The 21323-nt window shown below is 41.3% G+C and overlaps 1 protein-coding gene across 2 annotated transcripts in view; it reads right to left on the bottom strand.

The window, feature by feature from the left end:
• Nucleotides 1-21323, bottom strand: part of LOC126484499 (uncharacterized) — a 468946-nt gene that overhangs the window by 33225 nt on the left and 414398 nt on the right. For both annotated transcript variants that reach the window (XM_050108037.1, XM_050108038.1), the window contains exons 4-7: nucleotides 17399-17541; nucleotides 15235-15428; nucleotides 11053-11070; nucleotides 5401-5629 (exon numbers count right to left, since the gene is read on the bottom strand). In XM_050108037.1, the coding sequence (XP_049963994.1) occupies nucleotides 5401-5629; nucleotides 11053-11070; nucleotides 15235-15428; nucleotides 17399-17541 (584 nt within the window). The remainder of the gene's footprint in view (nucleotides 1-5400; nucleotides 5630-11052; nucleotides 11071-15234; nucleotides 15429-17398; nucleotides 17542-21323) is intronic.

Raw genomic sequence — 21323 nt, 5'->3', positions numbered from 1 at the left:
CATTGTTCAGGTGCTAAAATACACAGCAGACAACTGTCACAACACATGCAGTTTTGGCACTTACAAATAAACAAAAACAACCACTTGTGACAGGCGAGACAGTACAGAAACAAAACATCAGGGGCACTGCAGTAGACTCACTTGCCATGAGTGGTCTATTTAGACAAGATAGTTGCTCATGTAAAAGAGGCTTAATTCCAAATTTGTGATACTCTGGGATAGTTCTTATCGCAAAGCCTTACTATGCTAGACACCATTCCCATCATGCTCATTTACTGTAAAATGTTTAAGGAATCCTTCCCTTATCATTCGCTTCACCTGTGACAAAGACAAACTTTAGTATTATTGTTTTTTATAAGCACACAACAAATTCAAAGCCTGCTCATTTCACTTGCATGACGAGTTGCATTAAATCCTATCCATTTCATCACTTGAAAGTGCATTAAAGTGCAATACAGTAATCAATATGAGTGTTAAGAGTAAATATAGATTATTAAATTTAGAAAATTAAAAGAGAATTATTTGCGAAATCAAAGCCAGTGCTTCTGCCCAGGGTGTTATGATGGTGTTTGTCACTGTTAACTTCTTTTTATGACATTAAGAAAAACAGCAATATAACTTGGGACTTTGTGATAAAACAAGGCAAACTAGAAGGAAAACAAAAACCTACATTTGGACCAAAACTGACCACTACTGGTGATGCTGTGTACACCTGGTACAGGCAACAACACACTGTCAGAGTTCCTGTAATAGAAGTAAAACTTTGACAGAAATATTTGAAGGGAACTTAGACCAGACAGGTTTCAAGACTAGTAATGGATGGCTGTTCATATTCTGTAACCGGAACATCTCTAACAGAAAACTGTGTTCTCTGAAAAAAATCACAGGCCACCAGGAAAGAGAGTTCAACACCTGGGTCCAAAGTCAGTAAAGAACAAAATCACTGGTCTTTTGTGCTCTAATGCTGATAGCTCAACCCATTCACATACATTCCTAATTGGAAAACTTCTAAATCCTAGGGCAATCAAAAATATTATGCAGCATCTCAAAGCAATGATTATAACAACTTCAATCATTACTGTGGTACCATTATATTAGTTTTTAAATTAAATAACCTGTAAAGTACTCACATGGAATTACAGTTCACCCAATTATAATTTAATCACTACCTACATGGTATATTACATTTCTATTTATGGTTTGAGGTAGTTGTTTTATAAAACTTTTGTGTAGTTTAGACTTTCAATCATTTGGAGTATGACTCATCCCAACTAGTCCAAATCCACAAGTTTCACTGTACACTCACATTGGACTTCATTTGACAGTAATGACAAAAAATTCCACACATGTATTTCAAATTGCATCATTCAGTCTGCAAATTGATTGTTGCTGAACTTCAATGAAACACAATCCATTCAAATCGATACTGCACAAGACCTGGCCATGTTGTAAGAGATAATGCACAAGAGTAAATCAGTAAATGAAACCGAATGGATCGGGAAGTTCTCACACTCATCTCTTCAAAGCTTGACACAAGGCACACTTTATCCATACCAGACAAAATATGTTACTTTCAAAACACATTTTACAAAATTTGGGTAACACAGTCATTAACATAAGACCAGATGTAAATTTTATTAGCAAATAAAGTGTTATAGATAGAATCATAGTTGAACAAGTGTTTTCAAAATTTATTTCCTGTTTCTTCACTTAAGGGAGTACTTTTGTGAATGATCAGGAGTATTTCCTCAGGCAACCACCTACCCCTCTCCCAACCAGAATCAACTTTACATTACTAGTGTAAGAACAAATGTATCTATTGTGAATACTTTTCGAGGTTTATTTCCACACTCATTGGATACACAGGATTTTCATTTATGAGTGATATAATTTCAGATCGTTACATCAAATCAAAGAATTGGCATCTGCATACATATTGATAAAGGGAAAAATGTAATTTGCACATCTAAATGAAGTATGATTATGATTTACGGTATCAAAGCCTCATCAGCTTCATACATCTCTATTAATTGCCGATCAGTGTGGCCGAGCGGTTCTAGGCACTACAGTCTGGAACCGAGCGACCACTACGGTCGCAGGTTCGAATCCTGCCTCGGGCATGGATGTGTGTGATGTCCTTAGGTTAGTTAGGTTTAAGTAGTTGTAAGTTCTAGGGGACTGATGACCTCAGAAGTTAAGTCCCATAGTGCTCAGAGCCATTTTTTTGAACCAACTCTACCTCCAGTAAATACAGAGTTATTTGTAAGTACCTCTGGGATTTCAGAAATGACTGTGTGAAAACTGCAAGACAGACAGAAAACAACCCATACCAATGGATAAATTTCAACCCTTAATACAAGCTGTGGAGTTGTTGCTGAGCACATCACTGCGAGTAGATGTATCAGAACATGTAGACAAATCATATGTTCCATACTTTCACAATTAATTAATTTGCATCAGCAGGGAGGCAACCCAATGAACAGACTTAGCAAAGGGGGCTGCTGCTGTGCCTTCCAAGCAGTAGCAACAGCAGTGACTTCAATGAATTGCATGCCTGTATAAGGTCTGCTCAAAAAATTTGGGAACTTTGTTCACAAAATTTTACTTCGCTTACTTTTTACCTACTGTGCATGGTCTTCTTTGAATACTCTCCTCCATAATTCATACACTGCTCCCAACACTGTTTCTACTTCCAAAAGCAGCCGTGGTATGTGTCTTGCTGGATTGCACAAAGCACTGCTGCAAATTTTCTTTTATCTCATCTGTCATTGCAAATCTTCATCCGTTCAACAGGGTTTTCAACTTTGGAAATAAAAAAAAAAAAATTTTTTTTAATAGTCTGCAGGGCCAGATTTGGAGAGTATGGAGCATGAGGTAGCACAGTGATTTCATTTTTGTGCAACAGTCACACACCAACAGGGATGAATGTGCAACTGCGTTATCATAATGCAAGAGTCATGAATTGTTTCACCTCATTTCAGGCCATTTCCTTCTCACAGAAGTCACAACATGTCCCAATAGTGCCACTGATTAACAGTTTGTCCCTGTGGCACAATTTCATGATGAACTAGTCCTTCAAAGTCAAAGAAAACTATCAGCGTGGCTTTGACATTTGACCTGACCTGACAAGCTTTTTGTGGTCTTAGAGAACCTTACCCAACCCAATCTGAAGATTGAACCTTAGTCTCAACATCATAACCACAGACCCATATATCACCATCACCAGTCATGACACTCTTAAGGAACATCTTGTTCTCATTTGCGTGACCTGAAAGCTCTTCACAGATTGCAATGCAAAGGTCTTCCTGGTCTTAACTCATGAGCCATGGGACGAACTAGGCAGCAACACGATGCATTCAAAGATGCTGTGTCAGAATTGCACGAGATGATCCAACTGAAATGTTAAACTCTTTTGCTATCTCTCTGATAGTCAGTTGGCATGCACAATTTCGTTGACGTTCCCAACATGAGCATCACTGGTAGACGTTGAAGGGCATCCTGAACAAGGTTCATCTTTAACTTTTGTCCTGCCATTTTTAAACTGTGTGAACCATTCATAACACTAAGTATGACTTAAGCACTCATCAACATGGGCTTCCTACATCATTTGATGTGTGTCTGTAAAGGTTTTCTGGAGTTTCGCGCACAATTTAATGCAGATGGGTGGCTCCTCTAACTTTGCTATCTTGAAATTCATAAACTGTGCAACACAACATTCTACTCAGTACAGCACTGAACAGTAACAGACATACAACAATGAAACTTTAGGCAGTTACATATTAAACACAGGCATGTGCAGGGATGCCAACCACATTTGGCTCCAACACACCATTGGCATGAAATTATGAATGTTTCAGAATTTTTTGAACAGACCTCATATTGACGTTTACTGCATAACAACTGGTGCCCAAAGTGAGCTCCTGTAGTATGAGTTAAAAGCTTTAATAGTTGCTCTATCCACTGATGTATGTCTGTTTTCTGTAGCCTTGTTTTCAAGCAGTTGTCTTCTGAAGCCCTAGATGTACTTATAAATAATCCTGTGTTGAGATGACACTATGAATTTTTTGGCTTACAATACCTTCATGTAGTCTGAATAGCTACTTCTGGAGTAATTTACATTCTTAAATTAATTAAATCAGTAGTGATAATGAAGTGTATAATTGTCATCAATGATGAAAACATACGCTATCTGATCGGAAGTATCTGGATACCCCCATGTTATGCAGAATTGACCACTATACGTCAGGAGAGGCAGATCTACCACTATAAAAGGTGACAGGGAGTACTGTGTTGTCAGTAGTGAAGCAGTAGCAACAGAATGAATCAGTTACGAGTGCCCAATGACTTCCAACATGAATGCCATTGGATATCACCTGAGTAACAAACCCGTCAGGCGCATTTCAACCTTTTTGGAAACAGGAAGGAACAACCACATGTAGACCAGGCAGCCATCACGTAGTGATGGACAAGAACTGTCAAGCATTGTGGAGGGTGGCTGTAAAAAAAAAAGCCTATCTGAAATTAGTGGAAGGAATCACTTTTGGGTTCCAGAGTGTTACCAGCTATGCGGATAGCACAGAGACTATTTGTAGGGAGTTAAAAAGAATGGGGTACAATGACTGAGCAGTACTTCATAAACCACACATTTCTGAAGTCAGCGCTAGATAATGCTCGAGGTGGTGTAAAGAGTGACGATTGGAACCAATTCATTTGGTGTGGTTAATCACACCATACCCCATGGCAATCCGATGGAAGAGTCTGGGTTTGGCAAATGCCTGGAGATAGTTACCTGCTATCACATGTAGTGCCAACAGTGAAGTACAGAGATGGTGGTGTTACAGTACAGGACTGTTTCTCATGGTTAGGGTGTGGTCCCGTTATTGCACTTAAGAAAATGCTAAATTCCCAAGGATACAAACACATTATGTACTATGCATAGTAGAGGAACAGTTTGTAGATGGTAACTATTTGTGACAGCATTACAACGTACCCTTTCATAATGCAGTATGCAGCATCTGCGAGGCAATAGTTTGTGGATAACAATGTCCCAGAACTGGACTGACCTGCCCAAAATCTAACCTGAACTCAATGCATAATCTTTGGGACAAGTTAGAAAGTCGACCTTGATCCAGACCCCAGTGACCAACATCACTACTTTCTCTGGTTTCAGCTCTTGAGGAAGAATGGGCCATTCCTCCACAGACATGCAGACAACTCACTGAAAGTGTCCCCAAGAGCCCAAGCCACCATAAAGGTGGACTGGATACATCTCTCATTAATGTGCACTAAATGTTGTCTGGATACTTTTAAACAGTAGTGTGCATTTATGAAGCAGTCCACTAGTACATAAGCACTCTATTCTTGAAAACAATTATCTGATGGGAGATGGCTGAAACTCACCTGCTGGTATGTAGGACGCAGATGCGATTCTCATCGCTAGGGTTGGTGGCGGCGGCTACATGGCACTGGTGCAGCTGACGCCAGTCGATGCGCATACGGACCTCCTCCAGGAAGGGGTCACGCAGAACCAGGTGCGTTGGTGTCACACTCAGCACGCCGTGGTAGCCCGCCAGGCCGGCAGCACGCGCGTGTGCATTGTCGATCAGTGACACCGCGAAGTCGCTCTCCCCTGCCACAGCCAGAGTAGTCTCCTAGCTAGACGAGCTACACTACTCAACTGCGTAAAAGCACTATCTTACTTACCTTCACTTGTTGTCAGTACAATGTTGTAGGGAAAGTGGAATTGTCATCTTTGAGTAACTGTAGGAGGAATTGAACAGCATTTCTATTTGGTATGACAAATGACAGTTTGCTCTAAATGGAGAAAAATGTAAGTTGATGGAGATGAGTGGGAAAAACAATCCTGTAATGTTGAAATATAGTATTAGTGTTCTGCTTCTTGACACAGTCACATTGGTTAAATATCTAGGCATAACTTTGCAATGTGACATGAAATGGAACGAGCATATAAGGTCAGTTGTAGGGAAAGCAAATGGTCAATTTTGGTTTATTGGAAGAAACCTAGAAAAATTTAGTTCATCTGTAACGAAGACCATGTACTTAACACTTGTGCAATCCATTCTTCAGTACTGCTTGAATGTTTGGGATGCCTACCATGACAAACTAATGGAGGGCATTCAAATAATTCAGATTTGTTACCAGTAGGCTCGATCAACATGCAAGTGTTATGGAAATGCTCTGTGATTTCAGATGAGAATCACTGGAGGGAAGAGAGATTCTTTCTGTGAAACACTACTGAGAAAGTTTAGAGAACCTGGAACTGTGCCAGACTCCTGTATTTGGGAGGAACTGCCGTGAGCGCTTACAGAAAGTGGTTGAAGGGCTGAAACCAGGAATAGTGGACAAGGTGTTGGATGTTCACACCTTATCATGGAAGTTGGAGATCAGAAGCTTCCTCACTTTGTAAAGCATCATCTGATTAGGCAGTAGAGCACTGCACCCACATGATCAGTTGGCATCGAGTAGCATTAGTCTACATCACTCGCTTTCCACACATACAGCAGAGTACATGGTCAGCTGTTTCCTCACTTGGTATCACATGGCACAGTACCAGGCAACAGGCAAGTCACCCTGTCACAAGGTTAAGGAAACATGGACTCTATATAACTTCACCACAATGTAACAAAACTAATGGGTCTGGGAAGTGTCAGAATGCATTTATGACTAAAGTTTCTTTTTAGCTGCCAATTTTCCATGTTTTCCATGGAGAGTGTATATGCTGAATAACTGGTATTCATCAAATATTACCACACTGACTGAGTAATATTATGGGCAATGAAGATGAAAGTGATAATCAAACACAATGTTACTGAAGGTGCAATTGATTTAGGTGGGGCACTGTAAATTTGTGTGAATGAATAGATGTTGAAATAATGCTCGCATTTGGTCTGCAGCTAAAACTGCAATGACACTGAGATTTATTTTGGGCACACCAAATGAAAAATGTTTATGTTGTAGAACATGGCAATTGACTGTAATTGTCAACATTGTTTCTAACTGACAAAAAACTTAGTCCAGGAACACTGTAGGCTCCCATGAGTAAATTGAGCAAATTAACTAATAGGTCTTGTTAAAGTTGGTTATGTTAACTGAGCTGAATGAGGAAGGAAGTGCAAGGCTTTATTCAAATAAATTTTTGTCTAGATAATTATTCAAATATAACATGAAAAGGAAAGTTGCTACTCACCATACAGCAGAGATACCGAGTCGCAGATAGGCACAACAAACAGACTGTCACAAATTAGCTTTCAGGCAGTAACACACACACACACACACACACACACACACACACACACACACACACACACACAAACACAAACACACACACACACACACAAACAAGTTAGCTATTTTTTTTTTTAGAGATGACAACCTAGATGTCAAACTGCAAAGGTTTTGGGAAGTAGAGGAAATATCTACCAAAACTGTAAGTACACAGGATAAACTGTGTGAGGCAATTTCAACACTACATAGCTAGAGACGAAAGTGGGAGATTTTTGGTTAGATTACCAGTGAAGCATGACTGTAAACCCTTACATGAATTACAACACCTGACCCCTCTAAGACTGGTGCATCTTCAGAGGAGATTTAGAAGGCAGCAGAATCTGAAAAGGGAAAATGTTGCAGTCTTGCAAGACTAATTTGACCTACGACACATGGAGGATATTGTTGGTCCAAAGTTTCTCCTTCCACACCATATTGACTTCAAGCAATGCAACTCTGCTACGAAGTTGAGGGCAGTATTTGATGGTTCTGCTGCCACTTCTACTGGAGTATGCCTCAATGATATCTTGTTGGTTGTCACACTACACTATCCAACCAGATTTACTTTCCATTATTATAAAATGTTGCCCTCTTTAATGTAGCTCTGTCAGCTGACAGAGCAAAAATACATTGCCAATTGTCTGTCCATCCTGATGATAGGAGCTTGCAGAGCATTCTGCAGCAGGTATCATCACCTGAACTGGTGCAAGAATATAAATTGTCTACAGTGTCACCAACAGTTGAGTTTGGAAAACCAATGTCACCACAAACTTTGTCATCTAGCTTCTCTCCAGGCTGGTCAGCTACAGAAGCTGAAGCCCAAAATCTTCATTCCCAAGTCAACTACTTGGTTCTGGGGGGAATTTTCCACTGAGGAAAAGATGTTCCAATAGTCACAAGGTTATGGAACAAATTCCACTGCAGGACAGAGAAACCTTTTGCCTTGCTGTCTCACTGGTGAAGAAGCTATAACAATGTTAGGAATCTTTTGGCACCCTTGCTCGACACATTTCAGTGCAATGTGCAGCTGAAGAGTCATTAATGCTCAATGTGTAACAAGTGTAATGTTCTGTCTACAATACCATGTATTTTCTACCCACTGATGCTTCTGAGCCTAGCAGTGCTAAGATGAAAGCTATTCTTACAGCACTTGTACCAATTACATCTTGATTGAGGTGAAGTTCGCCCATCCAACCTGATTGATGAATGGAATGCTCTTAATGTGCAATTGCCACTGTTGTGCACATCCAAGTGTAACTCACATTCTGAAGCCCCTCCATATCACTGTACTTCTTTGCATTCAGACTGCTGGCAGCTGTGTTCCATCACATCATGATTTGATGTTTGAAAATGACAAAAATGCCAAAATTTTCATTGCAATAGAAATTTTTGACAGCAATAAAAGGAATGACTATATTTAGTCATAAATTTTAGGCCCTTCATCTCTCTACTGACACAATGTACATCTAAAACGTTTAGTCAATGCCATGGTAAGACAATGCAAACAGAAGATCTCAACAAGATCTCTGGATCAAACTAGTGGAGTTAAGCCTCATTTCATGTGCAGATACCTTATCAAAAATGAAAAATCTCTGTAACACATGACAGCAAAATCTACAAGTTTTCCTTCTGTGTTGCTTTCTGAGAGTAATTAGTGAGTATGTACAGGACGGATCCTCCACTAATCCATTCAAAACTATGTGAATGATGGCACTAATGCAGTCTATGTTTACCCCCAATTCACATGATATCAAGCTCAGAGACTGCTGCTTATTATACACGGTGAGCAATTGTTAACACAACTGTTTTCACAGCGTGCATCCAGCTAGTGAGGCCAGCTGCTGTGCCTGTTATGTGGGCAACAGGAGGATCTCCAGAAAATATAGCTGTTTGTCATGCAAACAATTTTTAACACACGTAACATAAACACTTAAAAAGAAAAGTAAATTACTTACATACATTAAGCAAGGAGATGCTTGAAATGACCCTCTTCATTGTTCAAATGTTTCTGACATTTGCTTAGGAAACTGATCGTTGCATTATGCAGTTATCTCTGAGAAATGACAGCAATTTCTTGATGAATGTTAGTTTTAAGTTCCTTTAAAGTGGGTGGATTTGATTTTTACACCTTCTCTTTTAATGCCCCCCACAGATAAAAATCAAAGGGGGTTAAAAAATGAGGAGGCCACATGTTGTTAGTGATTCTCTATGTTGAAACATATCATGAATTTCCTGTAATGAGAAGTTGGCTGTATGTCCTGTCACAGAGTCCTCCTGAAAAGCCATGAAACCATATTCTTTTCCAGTTAATTGGCTAAAAAAAACTGACAAAATGTTTTCTCCATACCTATCGCTCTTTATAGTTTCCTAGAAAAAAAAGGCCTATTATTCTCTCACAACTAACAGTGCACCGTGCTTTTATTTTTTGATTGTACAGGAGTGCCTCATGTTTTATGTCAAGACTTTTCAGAACTAGAATAATCGTTATTTTGTGAACTGGTGTATTCATTTAGGTGGAACCACAATTTGTTTGAAAATAAAGTAGATGAGGGTCAGTTTCTCTGTCCTGTGCTCTACTCAGAATCCATTCACAAAACTGCAACCCTTTTGCAGAGTCATCCAGTTTAAGTTCAATCATTGCAGTTATTTTATGGGGTTTTAACTCCAGTAACTTTGTAACCATTTGAACAGAGCCATTGCAAACACCAATTTCCTGAGAATGACATTGAACTGATTGCTGGGAGAACTTTCAAGAGCAGGCCCAGTGTTATCGTAGTTTCTTCTGTGAGTACTGTGTGGCTGTCTATGTTTTCTGTCACAACCCTTCCTGTTTCACAAAATTAGTTTATCAGTCAATGGATCGCACTCTGATTAGGAACTTCAACATCAGGAATTCTTGAAATAATCTTATTGCACCCACTGATTCTGTATGCATACATGAATCATACATAAACACTCTTTGGTGAACAGAATATTTGTATTTCAGCACTTCACTTATAACACTTTCACTCGACACATGAGCTACTCGCACAAGCAAAGGCCTCGCATCAGAAAGGATATATACTCCCATCAGTGCTGCCACTGGCTGGTTGCCAGCTGGGCAACAAAATTCCTGCCCAGATGGATGCATTAAGGATTGATCACCCTGTACTCAAGCTTCTACCACACTAGCTTGATGTTCTCTATTCGATGGATTTTGTTGACTGATAGGAATGCGGGCCATTCAAAAATTTCCTTTCATGCTGAAAGCATTTGAATCAGCTGTAAACATTACAAGCAGCCCCATTTGCTAGATTGTAAACAAGACTTAATGTGTAACCCTCTGGACTATTACACTATACTCAGATGAATGCAACAAACAATATGCATCATCTAAGCTTGTTTGATGATATGTGAACTTCTGAATGTTTCTCTTCCTTTGCAAGTGCAAATTTTTAACATGCCTTGCCTCTACATATTGGTCCATTCAACTGACTTCTTAAATGTATGTTCTACATCAGTGACATAAGTCAAAAGCCGGGTACTTCTGTAACTGGTCTAGAAATTAGCAAGTTATTAACTAATTGTTGTGTCTCGAGTGTTAAGTGACTCAAATATTGAAAACATGTGAACTCTAATAGCAATTCATTTGTAAAAAGATTTGTATGACATAGGTAATAATATTTGTGAAGGTGTTAATCATCTAGTGGTGATTTCCGCATCTGCAAAATGATCTGCTATTTTCTCCTGATTTACATTACATATTAGGACCAATTAAAACATGCTTACCTAGTCTTGATGCAGCAGCTGAAAAAGAAAGAAACTTTGTATTAATTTCAAGAATTTTAATTTTAAATCGGAATTGTGAACAGACTAAGATTCGAAACTGGAACTGTGTCTTTCATGAAGATTGGTACTAGCAGAACGGAAGCTGTGGTCCTCAAGTAGACTACTGCTGCCTGATTTTATATATATATATATAGATATAAAACAAGATGAAATTCAAGACAGAAAATTATTTAGGCAAAAAATTCATGACTGGGTAGTTGGTCAAGCTGAAAAATCAAAGAAAACTGGAACCACATGGTCTGATGAAAGGAAAAGAGCTCATTCCGAGAGAATGAAAACAATTTGGGCAGAGAGAAAGTCTAAAAGAAAATAACTGAATGCCCCGTGATTGTACTTCGCGTGGTCCAGTAGGGCCCAAACGTGAATAATAATAATATATATATAGGACTCCCATAATAGAGCTCATTTTTTTGTAAGGCAATGGCGTGCCACCTCTGATAGGACATGCCTAGTAAAGAACTGTGATATTCGTAAATATGTAGAAAAGAGATAATGCCATCGACGATAGAAGAGTTTCTTTATTTTTCATTTGACTCAATCCCTTACTGATACTTTCCGTTATGAGCATTTCAGTTCTTTTTATTCTTCTTGTCTTTATTGGCATTTGGCCATTGCCATCTTGAAACATGTTACAAGTTCAGAGATGAATAATTTCTGGAAAAATGTGTGCCTTTTTTTTCAACTTGTTGGTGTATTCTTTGTTTTGGAGGATTTTTTATCGCATTCGACACTTCATTTTGGCTAACAATATTTTTTTGTTTTATGTTAATTAAAGCAAACCAATGTACAATTTTATAATCACTAACAGGTCGTAGGATGTCTGTGTAGTTATCTACCACATAGAATTCACCTCTGGAGTTATATACCACCAGAGCTACGTACCACCAATTAAAATAAAGCAAAATTTTGCTAAAAATGTTGGAATCCAACATTTCCTTAGTAAAGGTAACAGTGAATTTCAAAATGAGGAGAACACGAATGTGGTGAATTGCTTTTCCATTGCTAACAAGGTGATTGAATTTTGTGAACCTTGTCATAGCTTAACAACAACGTATGAGGATGAAAAACAGTCATGGACTACCACAGGAAGACAAAATGGTACTTCAGTGATGCAAGCAGTTTTTTGGACAGATATATCAAAAGCCACAAACACAACACATTGTCATGCCTAATATGGTCTAGGAAAACAATTGGAATTCAAAATAGCTGCCATATCATCTTGGTATGGATAAACATAGATCCTCTATGGTTGTCAAGAGAATCTCGCACCACTCTTCCAGCAAAATAATGGCAAGGTCAGGTAACAGTAATGGAGGTGGGCAGTGAATAGTCAAGGCTCCATAATATCAGATCTTATGACTGTGGAGGCCATGGAAGATGCAACAATACATCCTTCTGCTCATGAAACAGGACCTGAATAATGTGAGCTGTGTAAACAGAGGGCCTGTCATCTTGGAACACAGCATCGTCAGGGGAAAAAAAAAAAAAAAAAAAAAAAAAAATTGTACAATATGATGGACCTGATCATCCAAAATGGTCACATAAGTCCTGGCAGTAATGTGGCCTTGCAGAGTAACCATAAGACCCAGGGAATATAAGTAACCCCTGACATGTTTCACTCTTAGAACGTACTCTCGGCCAGTAGTTGCTAACAGTCTGAATCTGGATTCACCTGAACAATTGTTTGATAGAAAAGATTTTATGGTTTCGGCACCAAATTTTCCTGTTATGGGCATTTGCATCACAGGTGAGTGGTTTTGGAATACCAGAACACCCTGCAACACCCAGCTTATGGAGCTCCCTTCATGTTGTTTTGGAGCTGACAGGTTTGCAAATGCAACATTCAGTTGTGCAGTGACTTTTGCAGCTGTGTTCATCTTGTTTTTCGTCATAATCCTCTTCAATGACCATCTGTGATGATCCCTCAACACACGCTTTCATCCATGTTGTGATTTAGTGGGTGACGTTTTTCCGCTTTCCCTGTACTCGGTATAAATCTTCAGTACAATACTGTGAAATCAAGACTGCAAAAACCACCTGGTGGTGTGTGGTGGAGCGTACTTCTGGTACCACTATCTGATCCCCTTTTACCTCTTCCATTTCTGAATGGCTCATTGTAAGAATGATTGCTGGTACACCTCTGTATTAGCTTTAATTTCTCATTTCTCTAATTTTCTTGTTGTGGCCATTTCGTGAGACATACATGGCAGGATGTAATATGTTGTCCAACTCTTCCTGGAATGTAATCTCTCAGAATTTCAATAGTAAACCACTCTGTGAAGCACAACGGGCTTCTTGTAGCATCTGCCATTGGAGTTTGCTGACCATCTCCGTATGCTCTCGTGCCAACTAAACAACCCTGTGAGGAAACACACTGCTCCTCATTGCATCTTCTCCATTTCTTCTATCAGTCCTACCTAGTAAGGCCCCAGAGTGATGAGCAATAGTCAAGAATCATTTGAACAAGTGATTTATAAATACTTCTTTCGTGGACGAGTAAAGTTTCCTTAAGATTCTTCGTATGAATCTCAGTCTAAAATCTGCTTTTCCTACTATTTGTCGTGCAGGATAATTACTCCTAGATACGGTAGATACCGTTTCGAGCAATTTCTCATCAACGGTGTAGTTGTACAGTTGTGGATTTCTTCTTCTATGTATGCACAATATGGTGCATTTATTTACATTCAGGATTAACTGCCAGTCCGTGCACTATTCATCAGTTCTCTGCATGTTTTCTGTAAATCTACTATATTCTTCTGGTGTTGCTACCTTCTTGTAGTCAACCACATCTGCAAACAGCCTTATGGAGCTTCCCATATTTTCTATTAGATGATTTATACATACTGTAAACAGTAACGCTCCCACCACAGTTTCTTGGGGTGCTCCTGACATTATCTTTGCATTTGAAACTTCCGGGCAGATTAAGACTGTGTGCCGGACTGAGACTCGAACTCGGGACCTTTGCCTTTCGAGGGCAAGTGCTCTACCATCTGAGCTATCCGTGCACGATTCACGCCCCATCCTCACAGCTTTACTTCTGCCAGTACTTCTTATCCTACCTTCCAAACTTTACAGGAGCTCTCCTGCGAAACGGTAGAGCACTTGCCCGTGAAAGGCAAATGTTGTGAGTTCGAGTTTCGATCCGGCACACAGTTTTAATCTGCCAGGAACTTTCATATCAGCACACACTCCGCTGCAGAGTGAATATATCATTCCATCTTTACATTTGTCTTTTTGTTCTCGTAAGAGCGACGTGTTGAGTTCTCCCTGCAAGGAAGTCGGAAATCTGGTCTGATACTCTGTAAGCTCATATTTTCCTCACTAAATGGCAGTGAGAGACGGTGTCAAATGTCTTCCTAAACTCTAGGAACACGGTACCAACCTGAGCATTGACGTATACAGCACTGTGGATATCATGGAGGAACATAACGAGATGAGTTTGCAAGATCTCTGCTTCGAAACCCATGTTGATTTTGATAAAGGAGATTTTCGTTCTCAAAAAACGTCGCAATGCATGGGCATGAAACATGTTCCGTAATTCTAGAACAGTTTGTGGTCAGCAATACATGCTTGTAATTGTGTGAATCTGTCCTTTCTTGTAAACGAGAGTAACCTGCACTTTTTTCCAGTCATTAGGCACCCTTCATTGCTCCGGCAACCTACGATAAACTGCTGTTAGTAGGGTAGCAAGTGCTTTCGCAAAATTTCTGTAGAATCTTACAGGTGCCTCTTGAAACAATAAACACTTCGGCTATCTCCGTTAAGGAAGCATCCACCATACGAGCACCAATAATCTGTCCATGTTCGAAGTAACATAACTCCGACATAATGCACTGACCACTACAAAGAATACTGTTCTGACCACAACGACACTTACAGCGTACAAGTGCCCTGTGGTCAAATGCAACAGCGCAACTTGCAGGCTCGGCTAGCATCTGCATTTATGTTCAAGCATGCACTTCTCACGGTGTTTCTATATTGTTGTCCAAATCCCTGTACTGTTAACAACAGAGCGACTTGATGCGGCGTAGGTTCCATGCCGTGCACGCTGCATGGTGATAGCTATGCGAGTGTACAGAAGACGAGAGGAGAGGAGGGAGGGAGGATCTAGTGAGTACTTACGCAGCGGGCGCCCCCTGGCGAGCAGCGCGCGGAAGTGCGCCATCCAGGTCTGCGTCTCGGCCTCGTTAGGGGTGGCCAGGAAGAGTGACGGCCGCCGCGGCGTGCCCACACCCACACCCAGGCCCTGGGACTGAGAGTGGGAACGGCCCTCCACCTGCGGCTGCTCGTACACGCCGAACGCGAACTGGCGGGACCTGCCCAACAACAAGAATATGCTGAAGGTTTTTGTGTTACACCTCCGCTATTCCATTAAACTTTTCAAACAAAAACACAACGCGAGCGTGCACACTTCTCAGGATAAACAGAACTTCAAGAGGGCAAGAGGGAAGAGGCATCAAGAATGGTGAAGGAGGAAAGATCGAGGAGGTGGAGGAGCAGGAAGAAGAGAAGAAAAAGATCAAGGGGGACGAAGAGGAGAAGAAAAAAATGAAAAAAGATCAAAGGGGAGAAAGAGGAGAAGAAAAATATGAAAAAAGATCAAAGGGGAGAAAGAGGAGAAGAAAAAAATGGAAAAAGATCAAAGGGGAGAAAGAGGAGAAGAAAAAAATGGAAAAAGATCAAAAGGGAGAAAGAGGAGAAGAAAAAAATGGAAAAAGATCAAAGGGGAGAAAGAGGAGAAGAAAAAAATGGAAAAAGATCAAAGGGGAGAAAGAGGAGAAGAAAAAAATGGAAAAAGATCAAAGGGGAGAAAGAGGAGAAGAAAAAAATGGAAAAAGATCAAAGGGGAGAAAGAGGAGAAGAAAAAAATGGAAAAAGATCAAAGGGGAGAAAGAGGAGAAGAAAAAAATGGAAAAAGATCAAAGGGGAGAAAGAGGAGAAGAAAAAAATGGAAAAAGATCAAGGGCGAGGAGGAAGAGGAGATGGAGAGGAAAAAGACTGAGGAGGAGAGGAAAAAGACCGAGGAGGAGGGAGGAGGAGAGGAAAAAGACCGAGGAGGAGAGGAAAAAGACCGAGGACGAGGGAAAGACCGAGGACGAGGGAAAGACCGAGGACGAGGGAAAGACCGAGGACGAGGGAAAGACCGAGGACGAGGGAAAGACCGAGGACGAGGGAAAGACCGAGGACGAGGGAAAGACCGAGGACGAGGGAAAGACCGAGGACGAGGGAAAGACCGAGGACGAGGGAAAGACTGAGGACGAGGGAAAGACCGAGGACGAGGGAAAGACCGAGGATGAGAAAAAGATCGAGAAGTTGAAAAAGACTGATGAGACGGAGAGGAGAAGGAGAGCAGGAAAAGTTCGATGAAGAGAGGAGGAGGAGGAGGAGGAGGAAGAGGTGAAGAAAAGATCGATGAGGATAGGAAGAGGAGGAGGAGAAGTCAAAATACCGATGGAAATGCAAGAGAAATGGCACAGGAGACGACAGTGACTAGGATATTTATAAAATGAATACTGGAAAGAGTGATTATTTAATGGAAACTATATCAAAATAGTACAGGGTGTTGCACTACGACGAAAGCGCAGTGGCACTATGTAGTACAGATTCCAACAAGGCAGGCAAACGCCCAGGCACATTCGTTGTCACGCACAGACACGAAACAAAGAGACCAGAAATCGTACAGGTGTAGACCGATTCCATTTTGTGTTTCTGTCACATTCAGTTACACAAATGTGAAAGAACACCCTCAGTGTTCTTGTTTTCTGAATCACCTTGCAAGTGCCTTCATTATTGTTTGTAAAGTATGACTTCATATTGTGATAAAAAGTGGCACGCACTAACTATTTGTAGCGAAATAAGGGTTAACGACGGACAACTGCTTACTTTCAGGATACGGAGTTGATGTAATCCACCGGTCCACCTAAGAGTCAACGTGTAAGCATTCTAAATGTGTTGTGGACGAAAACAAAAGCGACCGACACATGTAAATGTTTTAATTTGTTTTTTTGTATCAAACTGTTGCAGTTCCCTGATTCCCTGAACACAGTCCAATACGAGCGATATAGGGCTGTCCTAAGTGTGTTTCGAACTTTCTACGCCACAAATCTTGCTTTAAATGACGGAGGTACTACATTCTAAACGGGCAATACGGGAGTAGTACACCTCTTCCTACATTCCATTTTAACACAATAAAAGGCGTACGCAATGCCACAGACTACCGCAAGCCGCTAGACTGCTGGAATGTCAAACAGTGCGAAACCATACAGCATGCGGATCGAGGCCTTACCGGGACTCGGAGCGGCAGAGCACGACTCCGTGCGGGATGTGCACTGTGTTGGTGCTGCCACCTCCCGGCGTCGCGGAGAACTGCAGCTCAACGGCGCCTTCCTCAGCTGCCGGCCGCGCTTCGCACCACTGCCGCCGCCACGCCTGCGGGCCACATCAAAATTGTCACTACTGCAATGTTAGTTTCGTAATAATTACCGCTTCTGTCCAGTAAATTCTTCCACTTTTTGTTATTTTACAACATAGGATGTCTCTAAAAGAAACTACTATAAATCGAATTTACTTACTCGAAAGAAGCAAACAGAACACACCATTCTCGTCAAGAGATATGCTGTTTAAGCGTAAAACACAATATCAAGCATTTGACCTCCCCCGCCCACCCCCCACCAGCGCTAGAAGTGATCGTTCGGTAAATGAAATAAACCATCAACCGTTCACACGTTTTTCCCACTACGGCGAGGACAAGTCGAATTTCTTGTGTGTGTTGCAACAGACTTGTTCTGGTAAACTCGTGTCTTAGCGTAGCTCCATAGAAAAAAGTCACGAGGTGTCAGGTCACAAGATCAAGGTGGGCAAGCTTGGTCTCCTCGTAACGAGATTTGTCTGAGAACCTTTCACGCAACAGTGCGATTGTGTCTCCTGAAATATGGCAAGCTGCACGGTCTTAGAACCACACAATCTCTGTGCCCATTTGATCCAAACTGGGCCAAAGGATAGCAGTGCGCATCGCATGACAATGAATTCCATTCACCGTGACAGCCCTTGTCCATCTTCAAAAAAGTAACGGGCGATTAAGGCCCCACTCAAAATCTAACACCAAACCTTAACTCGTTGACGATGCATGCTCTTTTCGTCAATTACACTTGCGTTCTCTGATATCGATATCTGGCAATTATGCTTTTTCACAACGCAGTTTAAATGGAAGTGAGCTACTTTTGAGAAAATGCTCATTCCCGTGATTCAATGGTTTAAGTTCGTGTGTTAAGTGAACGCTGTAAAGGTGTAAGTGCAAATCTTTTTTTAAGATTCTGTGCACTGAATTTTCCCGGACTCACAATAACAGTATCACGCACAGCAATATCGTTCGCCTCTATGCGACCTCTTCAAGGGCGTCCAGGCCTTTTGATGTCTGCTGTTGAACCGCTTTGTTTCCCTCCTTCAGATTTCTTGATCACACACGAAAAGTGGGTTCAGCTGATGCGCTGTTGAGTGCAAGAACAGTATGGCGTTTTTGAACAGTTTCTGCGAAAAAATTCACCATTCATATAGTGAGTTTTCACAATCAACACTCGCTGTTCCGCAGTGTACAGGGTTATTACAAATGATTGAAGCGATTTCACAACTCTACAATAACTTTATTATTTGAGATATTTTCACAATGCTTTGCACACACATACAAAAACTCAAAAAGTTTTTTTAGGCATTCACAAATGTTCGATATGTGCCCCTTTAGTGATTCGGCAGACATCAAGCCGATAATCAAGTTCCTCCCACACTCGGCGCAGCATGTCCCCATCAATGAGTTCGAAAGCATCGTTGATGCGAGCTCGCAGTTCTGGCACGTTTCTTGGTAGAGGAGGTTTAAACACTGGATCTTTCACATAACCCCACAGAAAGAAATCGCATGGGGTTAAGTCGGGAGAGCGTGGAGGCCATGACATGAATTGCTGATCATGATCTCCACCACGACCGATCCATCGGTTTTCCAATCTCCTGTTTAAGAAATGCCGAACATCATGATGGAAGTGCGGTGGAGCACCATGCTGTGATACGTTTAGCTCCCTGCTTGCTTTATTCGTCGACTTCCGCGGGCTACGCGTGAAACTTGCCCGCACGCGTTCAACCGTTTCTTCGCTCACTGCAGGTCGACCCGTTGATTTCCCCTTACAGAGGCATCCAGAAGCTTTAAACTGCGCATACCATCACCGAATGGATTTAGCAGTTGGTGGATCTTTGTTGAACTTCGTCCTGAAGTGTCGTTGCACTGTTATGACTGACTGATGTGAGTGCATTTCAAGCACGACATACGCTTTCTCGGCTCCTGTCGCCATTTTGTCTCACTGCGCTCTCGAGCGCTCCGGCGGCAGAAACCTGAAGTGCGGCTTCAGCCGAACAAAACTTTATGAGTTTTTCTACGTATCTGTAGTGTGTCGTGACCATATGTCAATGAATGGAGCTACAGTGAATTTATGAAATCGCTTCAATCATTTATAATAGCCCTGTATATTTCTATGCCGATGCTCCGCAAACACTAACCTGGAAAACAGAAGCACAGTATCAAAACCAAACTTCAATGACCACCGATAACGCAACATACAAAAGCAACGTTGCCAACAACAATGCCGGCCGCTGTGGCCGAGCGGTTTTAGGCGCTTCAGTCCGGAACAACGCGGCTGCTACGGTCGCTGGTTCGAATCCTGTCTCGGGCATGGATGTGTGTGTGATATCCTTAGGTTAGTTAGGTTTAGGTAGTTCTAAGTCTAGGGGACTGATGACCTCAAATGTTAAGTCCCATAGTGCTTAGAGCCATTTGAACCAACAACAATAAATCAAAGTAACGGGCCTTTCAAATCCGGCGTTCTTTTTGAGACACCCGATTCTAACTATCGTTTTGCCCACAGCTCCATCCGCGTACGCATGTCACAAATTTAACACATACACTCCACAAATATTTAACATATTTCACACATATTTCATCTATATAAGTAGGGACTTTCGCCCCGTTGTTTCATCTGCAATCCTCAGGAGACCGACTGTTTCTCCGCTGTTTTACAACATGCGACTCCAGAAAGCGCAAATGTATCTGCCGTGAGGCATGATCAATGATCTCAAAATACGGTGAACAAATCATTGGGTCGCTGCAGGGCTCATTCTCGCGACCTGGTAGTCACATAAAAAAAACGGAGTATGATGCCCAATCTGTCATTTATTCAAGTATTTAACTCAACTAAACTAAATACAGGAAAGAGATATCAATAGGTCGTTTTCCAACTTTTTACATGGCACACCTTCTTATCCCCATCCCCAACCCTAACCCCAGCACCAGTTGGGGTATCTTATTCCTACAGTATTTTTAAACATATAATGACTCAAAGTGTTCAAGAGATTCCCGAGTAACACTTCTGCGTCACCTCTCTTATGGCAGCTAGGTGGTTCTAATCCCACATCGCTTCGTTTCTTGTCACGGTCCGCGAGGCTCCCCCCGTCGGAGGTTCGAGTTCTCCCTCGGGCGCGCGCGTACGAATTATTTCGCAACCGGGACTGTCTGTAATTCAGAGTTCTTGTACAAGTCGATGATGTTCTTGTTCATTAGCTCGCTTGCTACTAATGACAATAATAAATTGCCACTTTTGCATTTTCGGGGGAATCCTATACTCTAGTGGATTTTTAATAAAGGATGGCTGGGGCTGGAACTTCCCAGAGGATTTAATTTCTGTGTGCCAACGATCTGAAAACTATGAAACAATTCCATTTGCAGAATCTTGTCAATTACCCATAAGGTGGAAGTATTATCAACATCTTTGGCGAACTGAAAGACATTTGATACGTAAAAAGTAACGTCATTCACTCTGTATAGGAATAGGTACTACAAGATGGTATACTACCCCCTATAAATTGTTTTCATACTTCACAGATCATTGAGGTAAAGAAACAAAATCCTTTGGCAGGTTTCATTCACAGCCAAAAATACACTAGGGATAGCATTCAGCTGAAACTGCGATAGAGGCGGCAATCTTTGTTTCAAAGCGAGTACTTCTTATATAATGCGATGCTCTCCTGGTTCATTCTCTTGCTCGCTACGAAAACCAACGTTTACACTACACAAAACAAGCGAAGTTCTATGATGTGCGCCCAAAACCCGACCATTGTTAAACAGCAACACGTTTCGTGGTGGAGGCCTCGTTAGCACTAGCAGAGAGTTTGTC

The sequence above is a fragment of the Schistocerca serialis genome, chromosome 6 (genome assembly GCF_023864345.2).
Source record: "Schistocerca serialis cubense isolate TAMUIC-IGC-003099 chromosome 6, iqSchSeri2.2, whole genome shotgun sequence".
In the NCBI taxonomy this organism is placed as follows: Eukaryota; Metazoa; Arthropoda; class Insecta; order Orthoptera; family Acrididae; genus Schistocerca; species Schistocerca serialis.
This window is presented reverse-complemented; position numbering and strand designations above follow the sequence as displayed.